The sequence below is a fragment of the Camelus dromedarius genome, chromosome 22 (genome assembly GCF_036321535.1).
Source record: "Camelus dromedarius isolate mCamDro1 chromosome 22, mCamDro1.pat, whole genome shotgun sequence".
NCBI classification, from domain to species: domain Eukaryota; kingdom Metazoa; phylum Chordata; class Mammalia; order Artiodactyla; family Camelidae; genus Camelus; species Camelus dromedarius.
In genome coordinates this window covers 10,217,661-10,237,217 of record NC_087457.1, presented here as the reverse complement: position 1 = coordinate 10,237,217, position 19,557 = coordinate 10,217,661, and the positions used below count along the sequence as shown (strand labels likewise).

The 19,557-nt window shown below is 48.4% G+C and overlaps 1 protein-coding gene across 8 annotated transcripts in view; it reads right to left on the bottom strand.

Moving 5' to 3' along the window:
- The window catches only part of SLC20A2 (solute carrier family 20 member 2), a 93,278-nt gene that overhangs the window by 27,648 nt on the left and 46,073 nt on the right, over nt 1-19,557 (bottom strand). For 5 of the 8 annotated variants that reach the window (XM_064477419.1, XM_064477418.1, XM_031440024.2 and 2 more), the window contains 4 exons: nt 10,317-10,870; nt 5,154-5,294; nt 3,741-3,826; nt 695-791 (listed from right to left, as the gene is read on the bottom strand). In XM_064477419.1, coding sequence (XP_064333489.1) covers nt 695-791; nt 3,741-3,826; nt 5,154-5,294; nt 10,317-10,605 — 613 coding nt within the window. In that variant the 5' untranslated portion in view covers nt 10,606-10,870. Of the gene's footprint in view, nt 1-694; nt 792-3,740; nt 3,827-5,153; nt 5,295-10,316; nt 10,871-11,317; nt 11,415-19,557 lie in introns of all 8 variants that reach the window. The other 3 variants (XM_064477421.1, XM_064477415.1, XM_064477420.1) reach the window with 1 other exon arrangement.

Sequence of the window (19,557 nt, the reverse complement as noted above, 5' to 3'; positions counted from 1 at the left end):
TCGCCCCACAGTAACGGGCGTACCCGGGATCCGGCTGGAGGAGGCGTATCTCAGAAAGAGAAACGGGAAGCCTCTCCACCAAAACGTGACAGAAGTCCTCAATCACTGTCACCAGTTCATCAGCAGAAATGTGTGCAAGTAAGGATACAGCATATACGTTTTTCTTTACTCACTGAAAGTGTGAAAGAAAGGAACTTTCAACCCTGCTAATGAAACCCTTGTAAAAAAGAGCAAAAGCCATCAGACTGGGAAGAAAAGGGGTAATTCTAAAAAAGACAACTACCATTGGTTTCAGCATCTCAGGAAACAAAACAGCCTCACTCCAGTCCCTGGGTTCTCTGGTCTGACCAGCTCCGGGGAGCCTGCTGTGTGTACTGGGCACCCCGCTACCCCGCGTGGACCTCCTGTTCACACGAGCTCCACGCCCTCCCGGGCCCTCCCAGCGCAGCCGGATCATGTTCTGAGACTCAGCAAAGGGACGTCCATTTCCCTTTCAAACCTGAACATCTGTTGCCTTTGGACTTCCCATCCCTCCCGAGGATGTGACACGAGTCAGCACACTTATTCTTTTCACTGCTCCCGAATGACCGGGAGTGATGCTTCCTACTGTCCACCCACAACGGTGCCAGCACCAAACCCACCGGCACCGCGAGCCTCAAACACACCCCGGCTGTGCGCTTCCGAGGACTCTTACCTGGCGCCCCCGTGTACATGATGGAAAACACGTTGATGGCGATTGTAGCAGCATAGAACACGGGAAGTGCCCGGAGGCCGTTGGGAACGGGGTCCTCCTGCGTGATAATGAGAGAGGGACGGTCAGGACTCCAAGGGCATCTGCACCGGCAAAGCGGCAGGAGGCACTGTCACGGGGCGGTCCCCACAACCCCGCAGGGCCCCGTCCTTGCCCTGGGCTACACATGTGCACCTCCGTGCACCTCCAGACACAAACGCTGTGCCAAAGGACCCGCTATAGTGGCCAGCAGACGTGCTACAGCCCGGGGGTCACATGAGCTGGCGGCAGATTTAGGAGCAGAGAAGGGCTGTTATGTGAGGGAGGCCAGCTCCCGGGGACCGAAGCCCAGAGCCGGCATCCTCTTCAGAGCCCTGGCCACTTGCTACTCTAACTACATTCACGTTGGCTCTAAAAAGCCACTGTCAACATATATTTCGAGGCTTGAGCCTCTGAGGACGCCCCAAGAGGGTCAAGTGACTGCAACACCACATGTTACTACAGCTTGCAGGTGACTCTGCGACACAAGCCAGGTGAGCTGTGCTGAAATACAGAAAGCCAATACAGCACCGCGCTCTGATGCTAAAGATCTTTTCACTAGGTAGAGCATTTAACCTTCAACCAAGAAAAGCTGACAAGAACTGTGGGTTCTTTGTCTAATAAATTTTTTTTTTTTTTTTTTTTTTACAATCTTAGGCTTCTGGTATAGCATTTCCTAAATCGAATACTTCACCAAGACCAGTACTGCACATGTTTGAGGCAAAATAACACCCAAGAGAATACTGGAAATGCAGGGTTTAGAGAGCAGAAATTTAGAGTTTGGATCTACGGAGGATTTTGAAGGAAAATATGAACTGAGAACTCCTCAGTGCCTCACCAGCACAAAGATGTTGCCTTAAATAATTCAACAAAGGACTAATTTCTAATAATCATGTAAGACACTCTTGTACCTTTATATGAATCCATTACCTACTCATGATAAAAGGAAAATTAGGTCTAGGAAAACTGACGGGAGCTACAGAAGTAAGGGTAGAGACTGACTACCTCAGAGTCCTAGTGTCAAATGCGAACGTGTGGAAATCAAGGCTGTCCACAGGAGGCCCAGCTCGTCAAGAGCCCATTCTGGACAACAAGGTCCTACTGTGAGCACAGGGAACGGAATTCAGTACCCTGTAATGGCCCAGAATGCAAAAGAATATGAAATGAAATATATGTATATACATATATATATGTATGTATAATTGAATTGCTATGCTGTACATCTGAAATTAACATTGTAAATAGACTATATGTCAATTAAAAAAAACCCATTCTGGAAAGTCTCAAGGAGCCATCCGCACTTATCAGGAGGCCTAAGTTGTGTGGACGTGTTGTGTAAGGAACAGTGAGTGGGTGGAAAGTGATTCAGCCACCTGAGAGTCACGGCCATGGTCAGAGGCGGGGCAAGTGAGGACAGGTACGAACAAAGGATGGGCAGGGCTGGGGGTGAGGAGCCCTGATGGTGGTCTCCTGATCCGTCCTGCACCTCGGACAGAACCCAGGCTAACAAAATGCTGAGATGCTCACATGCCTACCGCCTCTGGTCCCAGAACATTTTCTTCTCGGGGACAACAGTTGCGAAAGAAAGACTCCCAACCAGCAACTTCTGAAGGTGTAAAGTCTTCGGTCTGTTCTAACTGAATCACCTACGCTTTCTCAAATAACCTATTCCTAAAACGCAAGTGACAGCTGTCTCCCTGAGACCCATCTCTCCTCCTCCTCCTGTCCCCTCCCTCCCTCCCTTTCTTCCTTTCCTTCCTTCCTTCCACCCCTCCGTCATCTGCCACCCACCCGAGCACCCCTCATTCCCTCTTCGCAAATACTCAGCCGGTGTCACTAGCTGGGTAGCGGAGCGGACAGGTGAACGAGGAGTCCTGGCTCCCACTCTCACAGACCCTGCGGTCAAATAGCCAACGGGCAACTAAGCCAGAAATAAAGCCCAGTGCTGGTGGTGCGACAGTACTGAGCCTTGTGGGAGCACAAAGAGGGGAAGCCAACCAGAACCTGGGGGGAGAAGGGAGAGGACAGGCTTCCTAGAAAGGGACAGCTGACGGCAGACCAGGAGAAGGAGTGTGCCCGGCACGGGTGGGCTCCAGGCGAGGAGGCAAGAGAACATGGTGCCTTCCAAGATGCAAACAAGTATCAGCAGGGCTGGAGCCCCGGGGAAGGAATGGTGAGTCTGTGACCATCCAGGAGGGGGAGGCTGCCAGGCCGCGCTCGGAAGGAGAAGTGCGTCTTCAAGCAAGGAGACCGCTGAAGGCAGGCATGCCCCGGATGTGCTCGGCGTGTGTGTAACTCAGGGACCGCAGGCAAGCGGCGGGGCTTGCAAAATATTGCAACAAGCCCGGGACAGTCAAATAAAAAATGCTACCTGGGCTTTTTTTTTTCCTAGAATATTTATCTCAGTACATTTTCATTTTCATCTCAGTTTATTTTTGATAAAAATGCAACCCCCCTCCCCCCGCAAGAGGTAGAGTTCCTTCTTTTTATCCTAAGCCTCAAGGACAGGGAAAAAGCCAGTGTCTCAAGCTTCCTTTCTTCATGAAAAGAAAAAAAAAAAAAACCCCAAAAAACAGAAAACACCTTACATTTGGGGAAAGAAATTCTCCAGCTGTTTTTAGCGACAGTCAATTTCAAAATCGTAACTCTCTCACTCTATCCTGTTTACCATTCGGGAAATAATTACCTGGCCTTTTTGAGGTCTGAGCACAGTGCCTGAGAGGGCTGACCAATGAACTAAATCATAGGGCAAGACGCCTCATTTCCAGTGCTGCTCGGGGGGGGGGGGCCCTGGACCTCCCCCCAACTCTTCCCGCCTACGTGATGATTGCAACTCCAGGCGGCCGGGCCTTGACAACATGAAAATACAGTGATTCCTCTGACCCCTCTTGCTTTTCATTTCTACTGAGTAGAACCAAAATTAGTTCTAAAACTTTATTAAAAAAAAAATATATATAACAGCCTCACTTACCTTTTTTAAGATGAACATTCTGATCAGTACAAACAGCACGCCAGACATGAAACCAGACAACAGTGGAGATATAAACCAAGAAGCAACTGAATAATCAAAAAAAAATCTAATGAATGTTAAAATTCTACATAATTCAGGTCCTATTTATATAATACAGTGATAACCAACATACAGCAAGTCCATTGATAAACGTTCCGGGAATTATGCATCTGAACTCAGAACCCAGCAAACCCCGCTGCCCTGGCCGACTGACCTCCACACGGGGGTCGCTATCCTCAGACCCAAACCCCAGTCCCCCGGCTGCATGGCCTCAGATGACAGTTCTTTCAATCCCTACTGAGCCCTTTCTGCCTGCCCTTTTTATCAGTCCCACAGGGAGACGTGGTCCTTGTGCCAGCACTGAGGGTACCTGAAAAGGGGGCCACCTTCCACTGCATTTTCCAGCCACAGCCTGGTGCTGTCAACCTGGAGCCCCTGGCTGCACACTGGAAACATCTGGGGAGTTCTCAAACACTAGTGATGCTCTGCCCTCCCACCCCCAAAATTCCGATTTAAAAGGTTAGGAATGGGGTCTAGGCATTTCTGCCTTTAAGTTGCTCCACCAGGTAATTGTACAGCACAGCCAGAGTTGAGAGCCACTGTTCTAGAAGCCTGGGAGCTCAGGTGAGTTTCCTCAGAACTCAGGCAAGTACCCTGGGCTCTCAGGTAAGTTTCTTGGGAGCTCAGGTGAGTTTCCCAGGAGCTAAGTTGAGTCTCCTGGAATCAGGTGAGTTTCCTGGGATCAGGCGGGTTCTGGCCACCTGTGTCCTGCTTGGCAGTGAGGCCACTGTGGTTCTTAAAAGGATGGGGATGGGCCTCTGAAGTGTTTGTTACAATGGGCGGGGTGGTACCTGTGGGGCTGAATGGATTTCTCTCTTGGAAGCAGGTCATGAGCCCTCTCCGAACAGTCCCTGCTGGGCAGCCCACAACCCAGAAGGACACCAGGGCGCGTCTGCGTCAGGCCGACAGGGGTCTCCAGGACGCAGGGAGGTGAGTGCCCCTGGGCTCACCTCCACACTCCCCCATGACCAGGAACCCTGACTCCCCAAGGGCCCAGTTTTTCTCTGATTACACAGACTGATTTCAACGAGATACATTTCTTCACTTCCTGTGACCAACAGATAGATAACTGATTTTCAAAGCTAGCTGACCAGTTAACAATTGGAAAGAGAGCCTGGTGTTAAAAAACTGTCTAAAAGGTAATAGTTCATGATCTCTGTTAACAGAAATTTTAAGGGAAAGTGTATTATCCGTATGGGTCTCCTAAATCTTAACATGTGAAGGGAAAAATATATTTTAATGGTAATTTTTTAACACAACTTACTCTAGAAAACGTACACTTTCCTTCTTAGAGGTAAAAGAAAGGGCAATTACCAATCTTGACAAGCTCCATCCACTGCACACCTTTTGTGCCAATTGCCACGAGGGAGAACCCTATGGTGGAGCCCACGATGCAGTGGGTTCCCGAGATTGGGAGCCTCAGGAAAGAAGCGATGAGCTGCCAGACGGCGGAGCCTACGGGTTGAGAGAGAAAGAACAAGCAAGGAAGAAACAAGTCAGACACACAGGACGGTGTCTCCGACAGCCACAAAGGGAGAAACCCAACCACTGTCCTCCTGGGGTTAACTGTCCACGGATCATCTCTTTACAACGCGCCCAAGTCCCGACCAACATCACTCAGGTGACTTGAGCCAAAGGAACATTCTTCCGCCCTGAAGGGCTGATGACGACTTATTTAAAGAAAAGTATGTAAAAGTCGTTAGAGGAAAGCCTCCCGGTGTCAGTTACTGGCTGCCTTTGTCACGCTCAGGTCAGGGCGCGGAAGAGGAACTGGTTGTGCTGAGAAGTGTGGCCAGGACCTTGCAAGCAGGAGATTAAAGACTAGTGAACAGTTTCGCTGTAGTCACGCCTTACGGTCACATAATGAGGAGGCTGGACACCCTCTGTGTATATCTGAGTGCAAAATACAAGTGTCAAATCACGATACTGACATCTGAAATGAACATGGTATTATGTCAACTCCCCTCGATTAAAAAGAGAGCAAGCATGTGTGTAACCCACGTTGCTTTTCGTATGTCTGCCTCTCCTGTGAGAAGGAGCACGTTTAACCCCACGCTGGGCCTTTTCTTTGCCTGCTCCCTCCAGCCGTCCCCTTCTCAGGAGCTAAGAGGATCCCTGGGTCCTGGCTCTGTGTCCTTTGACCTCAATTTCACCGCCGTTTCCAGGCTTCGTGTTTTTTCTAGGCTACAGTTCACTTGGGCTATTTCCACCAGCAGATCAAGTTCTGCAGTGAGTATTAAAAGCGTCAGCTGGGGCGAGATCACTTTCAGAAACAGTTGTGGAAAAAGCTCCCGCAGCTCTCGGGGGGACAAAGGGTCTGGCTGGTAAGCAGGGCACGTTATTAATCCCAAATGTTAATTCTGGAAATCTGGTTGCCTGGCAGCCGCAGCACTTTCCAACAGACCCCTGGCTGGCATTTTCTCCAGAAATATCCGCGCCACAGAGGATCATCAGAGGCCGTGCAGGTCCCAGTTGGTGGAGCGAGGCTGACAGCTGCCCCACGAGCGCCGGGCCCACTGACCTTTGAGCCGAGGCAGGCTGTGGCCCTGTGTCTATCCCTGAAACGTGTGCTGGGAGGGGAAGGGCCAGCCTCGTGCACCAAGCTGGTGACAGGTCTGTGGCAGCACCCGGCTCCCCCGTGGACAGGCCTCTAAGCCTGGACATCTAAGCCCTGGGCTCCTCAGGGACAGGTTGTTTTAAAAATAAAGCCAGAGTTTGGAGCACGGTTCACAGCACAGAACCATAACTTAAGCAAACTTTATGATTTACATTCTTAAAAAAATGAAAATAACATAGCAGTGTTAAGAGAAGGGGATAAACCCACCCACGTGAATTCTGACCACGAGATTTTCCCTCCTGAAAGCCGTTCCCCTCTCTCTGGCTGATTTCTAACAGATGTCCCGGAGCAGGAGGTTTGTAAGGAAAGGTAGGGGGGATGGGGCTGCCCAAGAGAGGGAGGGGGGAGGGGGGCGACCAGCAAAGCGAGGGGGGCGAGATGCCTCCTTGACCTCTGGCATTTCTGAAGGTAAACACGATTACATTAACACTAAGAAAAACAGTGGGGACAAGACGCAGTTTAAGCTAAGAGAATGATGTCCTGCATACAGGATAAGGCTGCAAGAGAAACCCCGGGGAAAGTAGGAGTTAAGATGGGCAGACGTCTCTGAGGCCCCAGGCTCCTGCAGGATGAAAAAGGGGCAGATGGGCAGGTGCGAGTGAGCTCGGGGCGGGGCAGTGGGGGGCATGGGGAGAGGACTCAGCACTGCCGAGGTGGTTCAAGGCGATGGCTTGCTCATGCTGCTATGGGTGTTTCCTTGAGAAGGTGAAGAGTCTGAGATTCTCAGTAGATTTCTGGTGGTTTCATACTAAATGGACTGACGGCTGCCTTAGGGCGGAGATACCTTGTTATCCCAGAGATACCTCATTCAGGAAGGTTAGCTGGCATGAACATTCCTTCTGCCCAACCACCTTCCTGCCACCACAGCTCCACCAGAGAGCACAGAGACCCACGGGCTTGAGGCGAAGTTTATAAGCGAAAAAGAGAAGGAAAAAAAATAGAACAGAGTGAAAATACGAGGGAGGGGCTGGCAAGAGGAGGGAAAGAAAAGGATGTCGACTTTAAAAGAGGAAGATTGGGAGAACTCAGGCATCGGAACAGAATCACCTTGGTTTTGGCCAATAGTAATCATACCACCATCTTAAAATTACAGAGCTCCCATCTGCAAGGAATCCAATTAAAAAAAATCTAGAAATTCCCAACAAAATAGGCTTTGAGAGCCATCTACCCACAACCCACCCACACACCACAAAAAAAAAAAAAAGCAACAACAAAAAACCCCAAAGCAAACAAAACTGAGTTATTCAACCAAACCCCAAATTGCTTTGGTTAACCTAAATTCTAGTTGAGGTCAGTGTTCTTCATCCTCTTGAGTACAGAGACAAAGGCCAGGGGTGGGAAAACCAAAAACCTGGACGAGTCACGCTGTCCACACGGAAAGCGAGCGGTGACGTGGAGCTCAGCCCCCGGGGCCCCTCCGTCCACCCAGGGCCTCGGTGCAGCCGCACGAATATCTCCTTAATAAGCACCACCCTCCTTAAAGCTTTCATCCAACGCAAGGAGTAGCCTCTGCTGGGACTGAACTTTATCAGTGTTTTTATTTCTCCTCTTCTTTTTTTTTTGTTTTCGTATTTTTTTCATTAAAGGTTATTACAAGATATTGAACATATAGTTCCCTGTGCTCTACAGAAGAAACTTAAAAAAACTCTAAATAAATTTTAATCTAGTAACTTTAATCTAATAATATATTTTGTTTGTAATTTTTATACATAGTGGCTAACATTAGTAAATCTCAAATTCCCAAATTTAGCCCTTCCCACCCCCTTTCCCTGGTAACCATAAGATTGTTTACTATGTCCATGAGTCTGTTTCTGTTTTGTAGCTGAGTTCATAGTGTCCTTTTTTTGTTTTGTTTGTAGAGTCCACATGAGTGATACCCTATGGTATTTCTCCTCTGCTTTCAACGTATCTTGTCCACATCATCCTGCCTGGAAAGATCTTAATTCCTGCTTGATATGATTATGTCTTAGAGATCGATCATGACTGCCAAGGGTGAATTTAACAAAATAACTGTTATTTTTCTAAGAGAAATTTCCATTGTATCTGACGATGACAAGAAATGTATGTTCTGTGAAGGGGAGTAAAAGTCAATCATTACAATAGCTGTTGTATTAAATTATTTTAAGTTAATTTTATATTATATTATATATAATTATATACTACTTTATATTACATCATTTACATATTATATAATTTTATATATTAAATATGTATTATATTATATATCACAGTGTATAATTTTATATATTATGTGTATTATATGTGTTGCATACATGTTATGTCTATAAAATATTAACATAATTATTAATTAAAGCAAGCATGAGCCTTATATCTTTAAAACGTAAAATGCTGAGCTGAGTAATAGGAACTCCTAAGCACATACAACCAGCCTACTGGGCCTACTAGTATTTAATACCTTACTTAGTACATCCGTCTGCTTCCAATCAAAGGCCTCAACAACTTCAAACTCACCTGCTGGGAACAGAAAGATGGCGGGCCACGCAAAGCGAGGGAAATGGTCTGCAACTGCAGGCGCTAAAGAAGTGCTAGCGGCTGCTAAGTCACCGGGGGCCCGTGGGGTGCAGCTGTGCTCCTGGCCCACCAGCATCCCGCCTCCTACTACGGGACTCTCCCTGCAAAAGCAGGTGCCCTGCTGGATGCAGAGGTGGCAGGACTCCCGGCTCCCCGCCCGCTCCCTGTGCACACCTGCTGTCTGCTGGGCGTCACCTCCACCTGGAGGCATGCAGAGAGGAGTCCTGTCAGCTGCACCTAAGGCCCAGTGGCCTCGATCTTCCTTCCAGCTCAAGTGTTGGGGGTGTACCTGGCCCTGCAAGTCGTGGTCACCTGGGAGGTGGAGGGACCATGTCTGACCAGGCGATCTGCGTATTAACGTAGCTCGCTGCCCTCCACACTCCTCCTCCATCCAGACAACCTGACGCTACCAGTAAAAGGTCCTACTGTAAACAGGTGACACACAGTCTTCTGGCTGGAAACCAAACAAAAAGGACGAGGGCAGCTCCCAGAGGTGGAATCAGAGAATCAAAACAAAGGCCGACAAAAGGATGACAAATGATGAAGAGCAGAATTTCTTGAAACATAAGCACTTAAGATTCATTTGGTAACTGCTCTCGCATTCACACTGAGAATACAAAAGTCAAGTTAATAAAATACCGTTTCTGGCACCCAAGTTTTCAACACACTGCATCCTAACTGATGAAAATCTATGAAAAAATGCAAATAAACCTGAAGGAAATCTCCTAGGTAAACCTTTCGAACGTATTCACTCGGACATGTTACTTCTTCCATAACTTTCAAACAACTTTCAAACACAAAAGCTAGGCTACAAATCTCTTTTTCTGTACTTTAGAAAAGCACCGACTTGGCCAAAATCTGTTTTAACAGCCAAGTCTGCTACAAATTCGAGAAACTAAATGGGTACTTGATAGTTGGACACTGACAAAACTGTAATCGAATTAAACTACAGAAAGCAAAAAGAAGACACAGTAAGTAAGAAACATCAAGCTAGTGTTTGAAAAGTCCAAGTTAAAATGACATTCATGACACTTTACCGTACATAAAAGAGATAAACAACAAGGACCTACTGTAGAGCACAGGGAACTACATTCAATTTCTTGTAATAACCTATAATGGAAAAAGAATCTGAAAAAAAATATATGTATGTGTATGTGTAACTGCATCACTTTGCTGTACACCTGAAACTAGCATTGTCAACCAACTACACTTCAATGAAAAAAAAATTAAAGTAAAATGAAATGACATTCATGGAGGTGGCAAAAGCCTGGTAGGGAAGAGGGGCTGCGGCCACATCTCCCACATGTGTGAAGGGTGGTGCGACTCACCGACCATGGCGCTGACCTCCCCGGCCATCAGTGTTTCCACGGTATCATTGTACAAGTTCACGTCAATGATGCCTTTCCGGATGGTCTCTCCGACTTTGGCCCCCAGTAACACTGAGCCAGTGGTTTCAAATATTGAAGCCAGGATGCAGGCCTGCCTCAAGGTCACCACGCCCGAGCCCACAGCGGTACCAAATGAATTGGCAACATCGTTTGCACCAACAGAAAATGCCAAGATAAAAGCAATGATAAAACCCAAAATGACCATCCACAAATACTCATCCATGGCCATTTTGAACAGTGGGTTCTGGGTACTTGTCTCTTGCGGGAAAAATTTTAAATAAACAAAGCTTGAGGTTCTGAACGTCGTAAAGGCCGAGAGTTCTTGTAAACAGTGAGTTTGCTCTGGAAAGTGCTGGACAGTGTTGGATCCGCACGAACTGCTAACTGCTGGTTTTCCAACTACTGTCAGGACAGTTCATTGGGTTGTGTTCAGTCAGCGGTAAAACACATTCCATATTTTTCCTCCCGATCTGGGAAAGCTGTGAGGTCTCCTCCTGCAACAGAAAGAAGACAAAAGACATCAATTACCCTGAGGAACCTGTGACAACAGTTTGTTTTGTCAAAAATAAGTGTTTTGAAACCACTAATGGGATCTGACTCTGGCTTGTGGCAGACGTGGCCATAAAGCAACTCAAGGAAGATTATAATTGGGTTAACTCCCCCTCCACCCGCCCCCCCCCCAAAAAAAGCTGGCTTCCAGAACATCAGAGGCGGAAGCACGCTTTGTAATTACAGACTGACCGGAAGTCTTAATAGGATACGATTCTATGCAATTTGAAAAATACATGTGGACATTATTTTCAGAAAGAAAACATGGCCTCAGAGGAGCCAAAGATGAAGAAATGAGAAATTCAGAGCTTTATCAGAGTTCCTCACATCTGTGGAAGGTGCCTCATTTCTTGTAGCAGTGACTACCCCATGGGGTGCGGCAAACCGTCTACCTGAGTGTTTACATTCACGTCGTGAGCACATCGTGCGTGTGTCTGGAAGCAAATCCCGGGGTTCTAGCATGAGGTCACTCGCCCAGCAGGGGACAAGCTGGGGAAGGAACGGGGAGAGCTGGAGCAGAGGCCATCCTGCCAGAGCACGTCCCCACCCCACTGCTGCCCGCCTCACTCAGGGGGAGAGCCAGAGGCCTTACCATGGCCTGTGAGGCTCCCCTCCAAGATCCCCTCAGGGCCCAAGATCTCCTCAGGGCCCCCCAAGACCTCAGAGTCCCTGCAAGACCTCCTCCGGACCCCCCTCCACCTGGCTCACTGACCTCAGCTCCTACCCACCCCTTCCTCACCGGCTCCTCATTATCCCCTGAAAACACCAAGCAGGCTCCCCTCAGGCACCTTCTACCCACTGGTCCCTCAGCCAGAAACAGCCTCCCTGACTGCGCACAGCTCACCGCCCACTCAGCACTGGTCTCCGCCCAGAGGTCACCACCGGAGCGGCCCTCCCTTACCCGGTCAAAGAGCAGGCCCTCCCCCAGCCCCCCGCCCTCCCGCTCACTCTACCTTTTGTCTTCACAGCTCATCACCTCATTCATTCATTCCCTCACCCCCTCCCTCCCTTCCTCCTCTCCCCGGGACTTTGCTGGCTTCACTGCCATGTCTCCAGGACACAGAACCGTGCCTGGCACGTGGTAAGCCCTAACAAAATTGCTGAATAAATGAAGAAAGAAGCTATTAAACAAAGAAAACTCTTGCCTACTGCTCCTTGTGGGATGGAGAGAAAACATCACAAAATGAACACATCTGTGAAGTAAAAATGTCACTACAAGCTTTGCAACTATGGTCCTAGCATTATACAGTTGGGGTGCCACGTCCGTGGAGCGGCTCTAGGCCTAGGGGACGGTGCCTATAAATGCTTATTGAACTGAACTGAATAATCAGGCTCCCAGACCATGTCATACACAACGTGATGATCAACCAAGATTAAGGTTGTTTAGAGGGAAAAAAAAGCAGGACAGAAAATTTTACGTGCGTGTGATTATGGCAACGTTAAAAGGTGTATACAAGGGCCCCAAAGGGAATGTACTAACAGCACCACAGGGGTCGAGTCTGAGTAGCGTTATCAGCCACTTTTTCCTTTCCTCCAAAAACTGCGGTGATGTGCTTTTCAAATTAAAACAATATCTAATTTTATATATATATATATATATGCATGGCTGGGACATGATGCTGTACACCAGAAACTGACACACTGTAACTGACTAGACTTCAATTAAAAAAATATAATAAATAAGTCCATACATATTTATTAAGGACCATCTTTTCTTTTAACGATCTTTCTAACTTTTAAATCTTTGTAACTTTAAAATATTTTTACTTTTAAATCTTTTACTTTTAAATCTTTTTTACTTTTATATCTTTTCTACTTTTAAATCTTTTTTGCTTTTAAATCTTTTTTACTTTTAAAACTTTTTACTCTGTTAAAAGATTGTTAATTCTTCTTAACAGTCAACTAAAATGTAGTGACTGCACGTTTTGGGAATGGCAGGGGAGGGGAGGCAGTGCTGTGGGCTACAAAGAAACAGAAACTGACAGACCCTAAGAGTTGCAGCCCATGTGATTCTGGAAATTTAGGTCCCAAGGGAGATACTTGAAAAGATCACCTTAAAGGCAAAAGACAATGTTCCACTGAGAGAGTTAAAGTTTTAGTAACACGGTGGGCACACTGAATCTGAAAATGACAGTACAAAGTAAAAGCATGTGGGAACAATAACATCTACCTTGAAAGGTAAAAAAATTCTAGATGCACCCCCGCCTGTCAGGGTAGGTTGCCAACGGATCTCTCAGTTACCTGCCGAGAGCCTCCTCCGCGCCAGTCAGGACACCTGAGTGAAGGTGGGCGTGGCCCTGCGCAGGGGGCGGAGCCCACGGTCCAGGGAGGGAACCAGACCCTCACCAGAAACACACATGTCAGACTACACGCTGCCCTCGGTGCTACTGAGGCAGGAGGCGCCTGTCACGGCGTCACGAGAGCACCAGTGATGTGGGGAGACGGGCCACAAGGCCACTGCGTGGCCCCGGCACAGATGGGGTGTCCTGGGCCTAGGGTGACAAAGGGAAGTGATGGAAAGAGGAGTTTCAGGGACCGAAGCCAATGGGACGCGGTGCTGCTTTGTAAACCGGGGCTGAGAGAGGAGAGCTGGTGACGGACCTGTGACTGGGCTGCAAAATCACTGAGTAGGCTGTCTTTTCCCTTTTGCGCTGCATTTGGTTTTGTTTGTGGGTGGCGGGGGTTGGGGGGGGTCTGACCTCGTGTCCCTTCTGGGCACGGTGCACACGGAGGTCACTCACAGGAGCACCACTGTGATGCCCTCGGCCCAGCTTTGCCTGGAGAGTGTTTTCATCGTCTCTGATACCTCTGGCACCATTTCAGACCAGGGCTCCCCTCTCCTACTTAGATGGCCTTAGATAACTTGTTTCCACAATCACGCCTATGTTTTCTCCTTCATATTCCAACCCTCTGCCAACCAGTCCAACAAGCACCTGGTTGAGGAGAAGGGCTTGTCACTTTTTTGAGACCAAATGACTTCCATCTTGTGTGATATTTACCTGGCCTGGTTTTTACTTCAAGTACCAACAACTTGATTTTCTCCCCAGTCCATTCATTTTTATCAAACATGAGCAAAGTAAAAACAAAGCACTTAAATAACTACACACTTGGCGGCACAGAAAAAGATCTGCTGAAACCCAGCCCCTGGCAGGCCGAGGACCACCGCGCACAAGGCCAAGACGGTCACTGGGCAAGAACCCGGCCCCAAACCAGAGCGGCTGAGACCTGACCACGATGACACCTCAGAGTGCTGGTGTCCAAAAGGAGGATTCTGAAGGCAGGGGGTCACGTCCGTGGGGAAATGTGACTTGTTCAGTAAAGGATGTTGGGACAACTTGCGAGCTGCTAACTCTCTGGAAGGAAGAAAAGAAGTTCGATCCCTACCTCACACCAAGATAAATGAAAGATTTAAATGTGAAAACTGAAATCTGAAGAAACTGAAACAAACAAAAAAGCCACAGGTAAATTTTTACTTAATATTGGGATGAGGACCCCTAGAAGTGACATTGAAGGCCGTTAATAGAAAGAATGAATGTCTGTGAGTTCACAGGAATCACACAGCTAGAGGTGGAGGGTCCGAAGTGGGACAGCATCACTGGCAAGCGCCTCTTCTCTTCCTTAACAAGGGCCAACGCCTTTAGACTCTCCCGCTAGCACCATGTTCTTTCTAACTCCCCACCACAGGATGTTTTTGAGAAAGGTCAGACCGTGAAGGTGAAGGAGGGGTGGGAACAAGTGTCTGAGCTCTTCCCCCCTCTTCCCCACGTGGCTGCGATGCCCAGGACTGAAGGTCGTAAGACATTCTCCCACTTTCAGATGCCGCTGGCCTCTTGCACTTGAGGCACGGAGAGCTTAGGGAGTTGCGGATTATTGCGAGAGATACTGAGGGGTTTCCGAAGTTCTGTCTCCCAAACGTGTGGTGTTCATGATCGATTATCGATTATCAATCCTCATTATCGATTCTCTCTCTTCAGCTTCCTCTACAAGCATCTGCTTCACTCTTTTCTTTTTTTTGTATATATATATATTTTATCAAAGTCTAGTCAGTTTACAATGTTGTGTCAATCTCCAGTGCACAGCGCAATGCTTCAGTCATAAATGAACATACATATATTTGCTTTCATATTCTTTTCCAGCATAAGTTACTACAAGATATTGAATATAGTTCCCTGTGCTCTACAGTATGAACTTGCTGTTTATTGGATTTTGTGAGAATCCTCCTGTATTTGCAGGCGAGGGACATTTTGCCAGAGGTCAGCAGGTGCTCTGTGCGATGCAATGGGTTTGTAGATGTAATTCTTGGTGTATTTGTGGGAAAGGGTGAGCTGGGAGTCTCTCTACTCCACCATCTTGGCACCTTGTCCTGCTTCACCCTTAATACCCTCTTACCCACCCCAGAAATCGGAATGGTAGAGAAGAGTGAACATACACATTCTCTGAATATTTCTAGTCGGATATGTGTGCTGTTGAAAAGCAGGAATGTTGCAGGGTTGCAGCACTCCATGGATATTTATGCAAAAAGACATTTGGGTGGGAGGGTCCTGCTCTGAAATGCTGCCAAGGTGACATCGGCGGAGACCCCTGACCCTCCCAGCAAACACGGTGCGGGACGTCTGCTCCAGCCCCGCGGTCAACACGCCTCTCCCCTCAGCATCCCCTCAGTTGGCGCTACTGGCCCCAGACAACCAGGTCCGCAGTGGACTGTGGGCTATTCAGAAACTCATATGCACTCAAAGAAGAACCCCAAAGATGACGTTTACACCTATTTTCATCAATGCACGTGTTGATTTCAAATTCTGCTTTAAAAACAAAAAAAACGCCTCTCATCCGGAAGGATACTGAGGAAGCCAGCCTCGCATATCACCCAACAACTTTGCAGTCCTTGTCCTGTGGCTGGGAGGTAGAAGGAATTCAATAAATCTATCAAATGTCTCCTGTCCTGGGTCCCCTGGGAAACAATTTAAGTAGGGCAAGGTCCTACTTGATGAAGTTTAATCCTATTTACGGACATGAGCTGAGTCATAATGAATAGCTTCTTACATCCACTGTAGCTGAACGCACTCACAAGCAGAGACCAGGAGATCTTCACTCTGTTGCTTCTGGCCGATGAGGGGGGTCACTTCCCTGAGGTTTGTGGACTACACCCGGGCCAGGCTCTCCCCATGACACGTGAGGGGAAGGAGACAGGTCCCCCACGATTGGGGGGGCCGGGGATGCTTAAGGAATTTTCCAGCACATCCCTAAGGCCCAGGGTGCCTCACACCCATTCTCTGAAAATGTGAAATGCACTATCCTGGAAGCTGGGGCTGGATCTGAATTCTGACACTTGACCACGTGGACACATGGGCACACAGGTACCCCCTCAGGGGCGCGATGTCAAATCCAATGCCTCTGCAACCTGCGGGGAGCCTGACTGCACAGACGTTAAAACCACTAGCTTTCTCCTGGTAACCTTAAAAACAAATTGGAAGATTCACTTTTGGAATCTTACTATTTGCAGAATAATACAGGAGGGGCTTTTTTTTCTCCCTTCAACGCTCAGGATGGAGATCTTGTCGTAAGGAGTTTCTGTTAGCAAACTCGTTCTTGAATAGCCCCCCAAAACACTGCCTGTACATTCTTCAATTTTCAAAAATAGTTTTGAAAGTCAGAGTATATTTAGGTTAGAAAAGTTGAGTTTTGATTTTCACCCTGGTGATAAAAAGCAGAAATATGACCAGAACAGGTCTGAAAACTGCCTCAACTAGCTTTAAATGACTTTTTTTTTTTTTTTAAACCAATAAACAAAGCAGTCCTGGGAGCAGAGGCACCTGGAGGAAGGCAAAGAGGATTCTGGCAGGGCAGAGGCAGGAAGGAGGGAGGGGCAGAGGGGACGAGGAGGGGAGAGGCAGAAGGTGAGGCCCGGCCTGGAACACGGGGGCAAAGGATGCAGGTCACGGAGGCAGGAGGAGCAGGTGGGCTCACGGGGGACCGGGCACGCGCACAGAGCCGGTAACAACGAGGGAAGATGTGCTGGGTGTGCCACGCAAACTGGAACAGAAGTGGCAAAGGACGCCTGCTATCACGCGCTCAGCCTCATGTGTCCTTTCCTCTCTGCTGTTAAGGGGAGCATCTGTTTCTCCCGCTGGGAGAAGGGGAGAGAGCACAGGACCAGTTGGGGGCCCTGGGTCCACGCCAGGCCAGCCGGCTACCAGCTACACAGCCCTGGGCAAGTGGCGTAAATGCCTCGCCTGGACGTGGGAGGAAGGGTACCCGCGTGGTGGTGCGAAGGCCCACGCTAGCAGGTAAAGCCCCGGGCTGTGGTCAGGAGACCGGAGGCCTAAGCCTGCCTCTGCTACTGACCAGCCATGTGACCGCGGGGACGTCCTGTTTCATCATCTGAAAAGGGGTGGGGGCAGAGATAACACACGTACTTCTCAGAATTAATGTCAGGATCAGATCTAACAAATGCAAAGTGTTTTGGGAAACCGCAGCTGGCCTCAAGCAGCCTGAGGTTATGCTATCACCATAGGAAGGAAACCAGCATGAGGTTCCAAAATCCTTCCGGAAGGATCTTTCTCGCTCTCGCACCCCCACCTCCCTCTGGTCCTGCTCTTTTTCCTCGAAGCACCAGCCCTGGCCTGGTCTTCGGCTGAGGACCGACATACGCTGCAAGGCGCAGGGACTTCCCTGAGGGCTGGAGGGAGGGGAAGAGGCCGAGAAAAGGGAACTCTAAACGGTGCTAAGGAAAGGAAAAAATAAAAATCACACAAAATGGTAAAGCCACTTTGAAGAAACGGTTTGGGGGTATCTTTTGAAGTGAAGCATGTGTCTGCCACACGAGCCAGCAGTCCCGTCCCCGAGACCTCTTACCCAAGAGAAATGAAGACACACACGTCTGCACGGGACACTTTCTGTCCTCTGCCTTGAGTCTGGTGGCGGCTATGCCGCTACATGTGCACATCAAAATCCCTGAAACTGTACATCTGCAGGGGGTGGGCCTGAATATATATAAATCATGCCTCAGCAAACCTGATTAGGAAATAACACATCCATGTAAATACACATATATATAACATGTGTTATTTCTAATACTATGATCAATCCATACTTGATTTTTTCCATGTATATAAATACGTGGAGTGATGGATGTATTAATTAACTAGGTAAGAGGAATCCTTTCGCCGTGTGTACGTGTATTAAATCATCACTGTGTACACTGTAAATATCTCACCGTTTTATTTGTCAATTACACCTCAACAGAGCCAAAGGGGGAAGAAAACACAAGACTGGTCGCCTTGGAGGTCTTCCCTTCCCGCACAGCCACCCTGTCCCCACCCCCACCCCCCCCGCCTCCGAGTCCCCTAGGACAAGGTGTAAAAGTTAAATAGTTAAAGAAAGAAGCTCCCTTATTGAAGGAAAGAGGGACCAGGGCCCTCAGACACAGTAACGCCCACCAGTGCAACCGGCCAAGCAAGGGCTCGGGGACAGGCTGCCGCCCCCTGTGTAAAGTAACGCTTCTCGAAGCAAAGAGCAAATACAGACCAGTTCGAGGAGGGGGGCTGCCCTACACATGGGGAGCCCCACAGAAAAGGACTCAGACACAGCTCTTCTGAGGCCAGAGATGCGAGAGGAAGGTCTGCTGCCGGGACAGCCTGCTGAGCGCCCTTGAAGCCGGGCAGGCACTTGGTTCTTCCAGGAGAAAGAACAGCCAGTCTTTCCATGGAGACCAGCGTCTGCCAGTCCCATGGGACCCAGGGGGTGGTGGCGGTCCACCAGCATTCAGGGTTGGGGCCAACACACGCATCTCAGCTGAACGTCTTTTCTGCGGAAAGTCACCGCCTGGAGATAACATCTGGGCACGTGGACACTTCATTGTACCACAGCTTCAACTAAAGTGAATGAGAGTGTGAGACAATAAAAGTGTCACCTTGTCTGCAACTTCGATCCCAAACTCTCCCATCAGGCCTGACTGCGATCTCGCAGAAGCACAGTTAGAAATGATGCAGAGGTTCTAAGCGACAGCATTTACCTTCCCATGGGAAACGGGGCTTGTACACACGCCAGGCTGGGCCAGAGGCATGGCCACCCCGGCTCTCTACCTTGAACCAGGACTCAGGCTGGGCATGGGTGGTCTTTGCGATATCCATCTCAGAAGCTCAAGAAAAGAAGCAGAGGTTTTGAAACGCGAACAAATGCTCATGTTCAAAGGTGTTTATGACAGTGTCATTTATTCTGATGATAAAAAAGAGGAAACCACCGAACTGTCCCCAGACAGGAGTACGGCGGACGAAGTGCTGGCGATTTCAAAAGATGAAATACTATGCAGTCACTAAAAGGGTGTCACTTGAGAGTTTTCACACGACGTTGGAACATAGCAATAATGCTAGTGGAAAATCAGTACAGAACAGGGCCTGGGCCATATGATCTCAACCTTGCAGCAGGACTAAAGAAACGCTGCCCAAGGCAAGCGGGACTCTCGCTAACTTTCCTTTACATCAAAATCTTCTCCCAGGAGCCATTACTACATTTATCACAGAAAAAAATGTTTATAACACTACAAAGTACTTACTCTTTTTTTCATGTACTTAAGAGGCATTTTTTAAAATGTTGTTTATTCCTTTTGCCCATCTTTCTGTGAGATTATCATTCT